Raw genomic sequence first — 10000 nt, 5'->3', positions numbered from 1 at the left:
TGACGGACTTGACCAGGCGGTCCATGATCATGTCGGTGGGGTCGTCCTGGGAGCTGGCCCCGTCTTCTTTGGCCACGGACATCTGAGACGGGCTCACCGTGCCGAAACCTGAGGACCAGGAGCAGAACCAGAACCACAATCAGAACCAGGAGCAGAACCAGAACCAGAACCAGAACCACAATCAGAACCAGAACTGGACTGACACACAGTTCTGACGCCTCAGTCCAGAAGAACTTCAGGTTCTCAAACAACAACAGAAGCAACTACGACTGTTTCCATGACGACTGCCTCTCCTAAAGTCACATGATCCTCGGTAAAACTCTTTCCTCTAGCACCAATGTAGCGTTGTTAGCACCAATGTAGCTGCGTTAGCACCAATGAGGAAAAACTTCTCGTTTGTGTCGGAGTTTCCCGAACTCTTTAACGTTCCATTGAAGTCGTTTCAGGATCAGAAGGAAACGTAAAGATGGAGGTTTAGCAGCTAACGGTTGCTACGATGCTAACACTGTGCCGGGCCTCGCAACAACATCACGACGAGCTCAGCAACTTTACATTATTGTGTTTGATCGAGTGTTTTTACAGACGATGACTCAGCTGCTGTTGCCTAGCGACGCTGAGCCTCGCTGGTCACTGATCATGTGACGGCACCTTTACGTGTCTCTGGCTAACGTTAGCTCGTTGTGTCATAAACACGCCTTCTTCCATAACGACGTTCTTAAATCTCACATCTGCACCAGTGTAGAACCTTTCCTGTTAGCTCGTGTTAGCTAACGCTAAGCTAGGCTACATGAAGACGCGTTAGCATTGATGTTAAAAACATGTTTGTAGGAGGGAAGCTAACGTGGCTAACGCTACTCTCTTTCATGTGAAGCGTGTGTAAATGAGGGCGTGTCTCACTGCGGACGCCTCTGGAGCGCCTCAGGCCGCGCTGCTCGGACGTCACACTGATCAGCAGGTTCTTCATGTTCTCATGCTCCTCCTCCTGACCAGGCTCCGCCTCCAACGCCACCGACACCGGCGAGGAGCCGTCCTCGTGAGGCACCGCCCCCGAGAACTTCTCGGTGTCAGTGATCATCTTCCCCCTCGTCTTGGTGCGCTCGCGGTGAGCGGCGCGTTTGCGTTTGAGGGTGAGGACGCGCTCTCGGGTCGTCCGGTACTCCAGAGAGAACTCGCTGATGATGCGACAGAACGTGGTCACTCTGATGTCACGCACCGAGGACGACGGCTGACCCAGGAACAGCAGGAAGGAGTGGAACCTACAGGGGGACGAGGACAGGGGACAGGTGAGTCACAGGTGTGTGTCAGGTGTGTGTCAGGTGTGTCTCAGGTGTGTCTCAGGTGTGTCTCAGGTGTGTGTCAGGTGTGTGTCAGGTGTGTCTCAGGTGTGTCTCAGGTGTGTCTCAGGTGTGTCTCAGGTGAGTCTCAGGTGAGTCTCAGGTGAGTCTCAGGTGTGTCTCAGGTGTTTCAGGTGTGTCTCAGGTGTCTCAGGTGTGTCTCAGGTGAGTCTCAGGTGTGTGTCTCAGGTGTGTGTCTCAGGTGTGTCTCAGGTGTGTCAGGTGAGTCTCAGGTGTGTCACAGGTGTGTGTCAGGTGTCTCAGGTGTGTCTCAGGTGTGTGTCAGGTGTGTGTCAGGTGTGTCTCAGGTGTGTCTCAGGTGTGTCTCAGGTGTGTCTCAGGTGAGTCTCAGGTGAGTCTCAGGTGAGTCTCAGGTGAGTCTCAGGTGAGTCTCAGGTGAGTCTCAGGTGTTTCAGGTGTGTCTCAGGTGTCTCAGGTGTGTCTCAGGTGAGTCTCAGGTGTGTGTCTCAGGTGTGTGTCTCAGGTGTGTCTCAGGTGTGTCTCAGGTGTGTCTCAGGTGTGTCAGGTGAGTCTCAGGTGTGTCACAGGTGTGTCTCAGGTGTCTCAGGTGTGTCTCAGGTGTGTCAGGTGTGTCTCAGGTGTGTCTCAGGTGAGTCTCAGGTGAGTCTCAGGTGTGTCTCAGGTGAGTCTCAGGTGTGTCAGGTGTGTCTCAGGTGTGTCTCAGGTGTCTCAGGTGTGTCTCAGGTGAGTCTCAGGTGTGTCTCAGGTGAGTCTCAGGTGAGTCTCAGGTGAGTCTCAGGTGTGTGTCTCAGGTGTGTCTCAGGTGTGTGTCTCAGGTGTGTCTCAGGTGTGTCTCAGGTGTGTCTCAGGTGAGTCTCAGGTGTCTCAGGTGAGTCTCAGGTGTCTCAGGTGCGTCTCAGGTGCGTCTCAGGTGTGTCTCAGGTGAGTCTCAGGTGAGTCTCAGGTGTCTCAGGTGCGTCTCAGGTGCGTCTCAGGTGTGTCTCAGGTGAGTCTCAGGTGAGTCTCAGGTGTCTCAGGTGCGTCTCAGGTGTGTCTCAGGTGTGTCTCAGGTGCGTCTCAGGTGTCTCAGGTGCGTCTCAGGTGTGTCTCAGGTGAGTCTCAGGTGAGTCTCAGGTGAGTCTCAGGTGAGTCTCAGGTGCGTCTCAGGTGTCTCAGGTGCGTCTCAGGTGCGTCTCAGGTGCGTCTCAGGTGTGTCACAGGTGTGTCTCAGGTGTGTCTCAGGTGTGTGTGTCTCAGGTGTGTCTCAGGTGAGTCTCAGGTGTGTCTCAGGTGTGTCTCAGGTGTGTCTCAGGTGTGTCTCAGGTGAGTCTCAGGTGAGTCTCAGGTGTGTCTCAGGTGTGTCTCACCTGTTGATGACCCTCCTGTGGACGACCTTCAGGATGATGATCCTCTGCGTGCAGTCCTTCAGGAACTCCGTCATCTTGTTCTTCAGCACCGCCTTCGTCTCGTGCTTGGCGACCACCTTCAGGTTGTCCCATGATGCTTTGCAGCGTCTCTCCAGCTGCACCAGGTTCTCCGACAGCAGCTCGAAGTCCACCTGGAGGAGGGACAGGTGAGCGGGGCGGCAGACGGGCCGCGGGGCAGCGGGCATGAGCGCGGGGCAGGAGGAAGCTTACCTTGGCGGAGCGCGTGATGGCGGGGACCTCGGAGTAGATGTCTGAGGATTCTGGGTAATTTTCCAGCACCAGGCTGCAGGTGTGATGCAGCAGAGACTGACGGTGCACCGTGTCCTTCACCTCCACCACCTTCTCCAGGTAACCCAGCTCAAAGCCTTTAGCCTGGACACACACACACACACACACACGCACACACACAGAGACACACACACACACACACACACACACACAGACACACACACACACACACACACACACACACACACACACACACACACACACACAGAGACACACACACACACACACACACACAGACACACAGAGACACACACACACACACACACACACAGAGACACACACACACACACACACACACACACACACACAGACACACACACACACACACACACACAGAGACACACACACACACACACACACACACACACAGACACACACACACACACAGACACACACACACAGACACACACACACACACACACACACACACACACACACACACACACACACACGCAGCGTGTTTATGTTTTGTTATCAACTTGTAATTTTTTTATAAATATTCAGTCAGGAGACGAACTGCTGCAGATAACACTGATGCTACAACACAGAGATTACCTGTGTGCGTGCCTGCGTGTGTGTGTGTGTGTGAAGGTCACCGAGCTGCAGCGCCGCACACACAGGAAGTGAGTCTGTGTCGTCAGATTTTCAAATTAAAGGAGCCGCTGAATATTAACCGTTGAAATGTTGAAATGTTGTGATGTTGATGTTTCGACGGTTCATGAATTCAAAGTTCAAACATTCAACGGCTCCGTTTGTTATTTTGATATTATTGTTTTTGGCAGTTTAAGCCTTTTATTTTGTAGGACCGACAGGAAATGGGGCGTGTGTGTGTGTGTCTCTGTGTGTGTGTGTCTTTGTGTGTGTGTGTGTGTGTCTGTGTGTGTGTGTGTGTGTCTTTGTGTGTCTGTGTGTGTCTGTGTGTGTGTGTGTCTGTGTGTGTGTGTGTCTGTGTGTGTGTGTGTGTGTGTCTGTGTGTGTGTGTGTGTGTCTTTGTGTGTGTGTGTGTGTCTGTGTGTGTGTGTGTCTGTGTGTTGTGTGTGTGTGTGTGTGTCTTTGTGTGTCTGTGTGTGTGTGTGTGTGTCTCTGTGTGTGTGTGTGTGTGTGTCTCTTGTGTCTCACGTTGGAGCCGTTGAGGAAGTTCCCGATGGCGAGCAGCGTGGCGAGGATTCTCCTGAAGGTCTGATTGGACGCCAGCTGCTCCATGCCCAGCTTCAGGTCGAAGAGCGGCTCTGCGATCTCCTGCAGGACGCACACACACACACACACACACACACGCACGCACGCACGCACACACACACACACACACACACACACACACACACACACACACACACACACACACACACACACACACACACACACACACACACAGAGTCACACACACACACACACACACACACACACACACACACACACACACACAGAGACACACACACACACACACAGACACACACACACAGACACACACACACACACACAGACACACACACACAGAGACATACACACACACACACACACACACATACAGACACACACACACACACACACACACACACACACACACACACACACACACAGAGACGCACACACACACACACACACACACACACACACACACACACACACACAGACACACAAAGACACACACACACACACAGACACACACACACACACACACACACAGACACACACACACACACACACAGACACACACACACACACACACACACACACACGCACACACGCACACACACACACGCACACACAGAGAGACACACACACACACACACACACACACACACACACACACACACACACACACACACGCACAGAGACATACACGCACACACACCCACACACACACACACACACACACACACACGCGCACGCACAGAGACATACACGCACACACACACACACATGCACACACGCACGCGCACACACACAGACACACACACACACACACACGCACGCATGCGCACACAAACATACACACATACACACACACAGTCAGACACACACACACACACACACACACACACACACACACAGAGACATACACACACACACACACACACACACACAGACACACACACACACACACACACACACACAGACACATGGTCAGTCTGAAGTAATGTTACAGTAACATTAATAATAATAATATTAATAATATTGTTATTAATAATAAGGGGCGGCACCTTCTCCAGGGCCTCGTAGTTCAGCTTGAAGGCCCAGAGCTGCAGTCGGGGGGTCAGGGCGCTGATGGAGGCCAGGCTCAACAGGAACTGCTCCGCGGGGCCCAGGGGGACCTCAGGACTCGCCAGCTGGGCCTCCTGGATCCTCTGCTTCTCCTCCTCTGAGGGGGTCATGGTCAGGATCTTCTGCTCGGGACACAGAGGGTCAGGGTCAGTCTGGGGTCAGTCCAGTCTGGGGTCAGTCTGGTCTGGGGTCAGTCCAGTCTGGGTCTGTCCGGTCTGGGGTCAGTCCAGTCTGGGTCTGTCCGGTCTGGGGTCAGTCCAGTCTGGGTCAGTCCAGTCTGGGTCTGTCCGGTCTGGGGTCAGTCCAGTCTGGGGTCAGTCCGGTCTGGGGTCAGTCCAGTCTGGGTCTGTCCGGTCTGGGTCTGTCCGGTCTGGGGTCAGTCCAGTCTGGGTCTGTCCGGTCTGGGGTCAGTCCGGTCTGGGGTCAGTCCGGTCTGGGGTCAGTCTGGTCTGGGGTCAGTCCGGTCTGGGGTCAGTCTGGTCTGGGGTCAGTCCGGTCTGGGGTCAGTCTGGTCTGGGGTCAGTCCGGTCTGGGGTCAGTCCGGTCTGGGGTCAGTCCAGTCTGGGGTCAGTCCGGTCTGGGGTCAGGGTCAGTCCAGTCTGGGGTCAGTCCGGTCTGGGGTCAGTCCGGTCTGGGTCAGTCCAGTCTGGGGTCAGTCCGGTCTGGGGTCAGTCCGGTCTGGGGTCAGTCTGGTCTGGGGTCAGTCTGGTCTGGGGTCAGTCCAGTCTGGGGTCAGTCCGGTCTGGGGTCAATCCGGTCTGGGGTCAGTCCGGTCTGGGGTCAATCTGGTCTGGGGTCAGTCTGGTCTGGGGTCAGTCTGGTCTGGGGTCAGTCCGGTCTGGGGTCAGTCTGGTCTGGGGTCAGTCCGGTCTGGGGTCAGTCCAGTCTGGGGTCAGCTGAGTCTGGGGTCAGTCCGGTCTGGGGTCAGTCTGGTCTGGGGTCAGTCCAGTCTGGGGTCAGTCCGGTCTGGGGTCAGGGTCAGTCCAGTCTGGGGTCAGTCCGGTCTGGGGTCAGTCCGGTCTGGGTCAGTCCAGTCTGGGGTCAGTCCGGTCTGGGGTCAGGGTCAGTCCAGTCTGGGGTCAGTCCAGTCTGGGGTCAGTCTGGTCTGGGTCAGTCCAGTCTGGGGTCAGTCTGGTCTGGGGTCAGTCCGCTCTGGGTCAGTCCAGTCTGGGGTCAATCCGGTCTGGGGTCAGTCCGGTCTGGGTCAGTCCAGTCTGGGGTCAGTCCAGTCTGGGGTCAGTCTGGTCTGGGGTCAGTCCAGTCTGGGGTCAGTCCGGTCTGGGGTCAATCCGGTCTGGGGTCAGTCCGGTCTGGGTCAGTCCAGTCTGGGGTCAGTCCAGTCTGGGGTCAGTCCAGTCTGGGGTCAGTCCGGTCTGGGGTCAGTCCGGTCTGGGGTCAGTCTGGTCTGGGGTCAGTCCGGTCTGGGGTCAGTCCGGTCTGGGGTCAGTCTGGTCTGGGGTCAGTCTGGTCTGGGTCAGTCCAGTCTGGGGTCAGTCCGGTCTGGGGTCAGTCCAGTCTGGGGTCAGTCCGGTCTGGGGTCAGCTGAGTCTGGGGTCAGTCTGGGGTCAGCTCAGTCTGGGGTCAGTCTGGTCTGGGGTCAGTCCAGTCTGGGGTCAGTCCAGTCTGGGGTCAGTCCGGTCTGGGGTCAGTCCAGTCTGGGGTCAGTCCAGTCTGGGGTCAGTCCAGTCTGGGGTCAGTCCGGTCTGGGGTCAGTCCAGTCTGGGGTCAGTCCGGTCTGGGGTCAGCTGAGTCTGGGGTCAGTCCAGTCTGGGGTCAGCTCAGTCTGGGGTCAGTCTGGTCTGGGGTCAGTCCAGTCTGGGGTCAGTCCAGTCTGGGGTCAGTCCGGTCTGGGGTCAGTCCAGTCTGGGGTCAGTCCAGTCTGGGGTCAGCTCAGTCTGGGGTCAGTCCAGTCTGGGGTCAGTCCGGTCTGGGGTCAGTCCGGTCTGGGGTCAGTCTGGGGTCAGTCTAACTCTATCTATAGCGGTCTACTTTAACACCCTCATGATATCTGGCCGTCACGGCGCCGCCTGCTACTTCACGGCACCTGCTGACAGGAAGTTGTGGTTGTGCTGACAGGAAGTTGTAGTTGTGCTGACAGGAAGTTGTAGTTGTGCTGACAGGAAGTACTTTACCTCGATGCCCTCCTTGCTGATGGCGAACTCGTCGAAGTTGAGGATGGCGGTCTTGATGACGTGCACGGCCGGCAGCACCGTCATCCCGATGTTGATGGCGTTGCTCCTCTTCGGGTCCAGAACCAGAATCTCAGACTTCTTGGTCTCCGGTCCTTTCTGCACAAACACGAGAATCAGCCACTGCTCCTGTTTCTGCTGCAGCCTCTCCCACAATGCATCTGCACACCTGTTACCTTGGCGACGGGCAGCTCCTTGGCCTTGGACTCAAACAGGTGTTCGAGTCGGGACGTGTCCAGCGCCACTTTGTCCAGCGACGCCCACACGCTCCCGCGCCCGAAGCGGCACTTCTGCGGCGCCTCGGCCGTCTTCAGCTCCTTCCAGAACAACTTCACCGTCTTCTTCTTCCGCACGCACGCCGCCGAGGACGAGAAGGGGGGCGGAGGGGCGCCCGGGGGAGGAGGGGGGCGGGGGAGGGGCCAGACCTCCTGGTAGAGGAGGAGGAGGTGGGGGAGGGGCCAGACCTCCTGGTAGAGGAGGAGGAGGCGGCGGGGGAGGAGGACCCATCCCCGGGGGGGGGAGGGGGAGGCGGAGGGACGCCGGAGCGGCAGGACGGCGGCGCGGCGTCGCAGGTGTCCATGTCCAGGACGTCGATGTCCTCCTCGTCCAGCAGGTCGGAGAAGTCCAGGTCTTTGATGCGCAGGGCGGCGGCGCTCGGCTGCAGCTGGTCCCAGGCGTCGGCGGCGCCCCCGGGGCCCAGCGGGGTCATCTGGGTGGTCTCCAGGCGGCGGGCGGCGCCCTCCACGTCGATGCTGCTCTGCTGACGGAGCTGACGGTGCTGACGGAGCACGAGCAGGAGGACAAAGGTCAGACGCACACACACACAGACACGCACACGCACACACACACACAGAGACACACACACACACACACACACAGAGACACACACACACACACAGACACACACACACACACACACACACACACACACACACACACACACACACACACACACACACACACACACACACACACACACACACACACACACACACACACACACACACACACACACACACTGTACCGACCTGCTGCTCCTCAGCCAGCCGGGTCAGCGCCGCCTGGGCCGAGCCCTCCAGCCCCTCCAGCTCCGCCCTGAGGGGGGCGCTGCTGCCGCCGGGGCTGCACGGCTCCACTGAGCGCGCTCTGAAGCTGGAGAGACGCGCCAGGACACGACCACGACCACGAGCGCCAGCGCCCGCGTCTGCAGCTGAGAGGGGAACAGAGTGTAACCGTTAATAACAATAATAATAATATTAATATTGATAATCTCAGTTTAAAGAGCAGAAAGACTTCTGTTCTCACCGGGCAGCAGGTTCCCTTCTTCTTCGGTGGTGTCGGGCGCAGCGGCGGCGGTGGGGCTCAGAGGGACGGGGCTCAGGGGGGCGGGGCCTGAGCTCTTAGAGTAGAGCATGTCCAACAGGAACTTCCTGTCGTCGGACAGCGTGCTGAGCTGCCGCTGCACTGACGGGCCTGGAGCCGCTGACTCACCGGGGTCGCTCTGGGGGTCGGAGGGTCCGTTTGAGTCCGAACTGCTGCACGAGGAGGCTACGGACACACACACCACAGAAGAAGAAGATCAACAACAACAACAACAACAACAACAACGTTACGGTGTCACCAGACGGACGCGCGGGTGCTGTTTCCATGACCTTACACTTTATTTTGGAGCTGTTAAAACATGGACTTTTATTGTGAAGGACTGAAGTTTGGACAACATTGATGTGCTTTTATTGTGAAGGAGCAGCAGCTCCAGTGTTAACGGAGAGCAGATCTAAAGGGTTAGCACACGGCTAACTCAGCGTGTTAGCGTGTTAGCATGTTAGCGTCCTGGTTCAAACAAAGACAAATGAAAACAATAGAAATGTACAAAGAGAAGAAGTGAGACGTTAGTTTTCTGATGAAAGAACATGAAGTCTTTTACTTTGGCGGGGCAGCTCTGCGGGCTGCAGGCTCGGGGTGATGACATCATCATGCGTGGACAGCTGTTTACTCCGTCTCTTCTTCTCCCACTGAGTGGCTGCCAGGCTGCGCAGGAAGGTGTCTCTGCGGGGGGGAAAGAGGGTGAGAGGGCGCCAACATGGCCGCCAACATGGCCGCCATGCCGCCTTCGGGCGTAAACGAGGACGGTCTGACGTGTTCGAAAACAGCGCCATATTCAAATCAGCTGAATCAGCGCGACGGAATTCACTGTAAACCTGATTAAACTCCAGCGATTAGACTGCACCCAATCAATCACAACTATAACACACCAGCGATTAGACTGCACCCAACAATCACAACTATAACACCAGCGATTAGACTGCACCCAATCAATCACAACTATAACACACCAGGGATTAGACTGCACCCATCAATCACAACTATAACACACCAGCAATTAGACTGCACCCATCAATCACAACTATAACACACCAGCGATTAGACTGCACCCAATCAATCACAACTATAACACCAGCGATTAGACTGCACCTAACAGTCAAAACTTAACCTTTAGGACTAGATTAATAACACACCAGGGATTAGACTGCACCGAACA

At 56.2% G+C, this 10000-nt stretch overlaps 1 protein-coding gene across 1 annotated transcript in view; it reads right to left on the bottom strand.

The window, feature by feature from the left end:
- Window positions 1-10000, bottom strand: part of LOC310952727 (FH1/FH2 domain-containing protein 1-like) — a 41878-nt gene that overhangs the window by 1129 nt on the left and 30749 nt on the right. The window contains 13 exon segments of the mRNA XM_083921412.1: window positions 1-108; window positions 898-1256; window positions 2663-2853; window positions 2933-3094; window positions 4130-4249; window positions 5212-5394; window positions 7405-7560; window positions 7638-7877; window positions 7879-7969; window positions 7971-8239; window positions 8490-8671; window positions 8755-9009; window positions 9386-9507. The exon segment at window positions 1-108 is cut by the window's left edge and continues 69 nt beyond it. Coding sequence (XP_083777538.1) covers window positions 1-108; window positions 898-1256; window positions 2663-2853; window positions 2933-3094; window positions 4130-4249; window positions 5212-5394; window positions 7405-7560; window positions 7638-7877; window positions 7879-7969; window positions 7971-8239; window positions 8490-8671; window positions 8755-9009; window positions 9386-9507 — 2438 coding nt within the window.

The sequence above is a fragment of the Echiichthys vipera genome (assembly GCF_963691815.1).
Source record: "Echiichthys vipera genome assembly, chromosome: 1".
In the NCBI taxonomy this organism is placed as follows: Eukaryota; Metazoa; Chordata; class Actinopteri; order Perciformes; family Trachinidae; genus Echiichthys; species Echiichthys vipera.
Note: the sequence above shows the minus strand (reverse complement) of the source record. Positions and strands in the feature narration are given on the sequence as shown.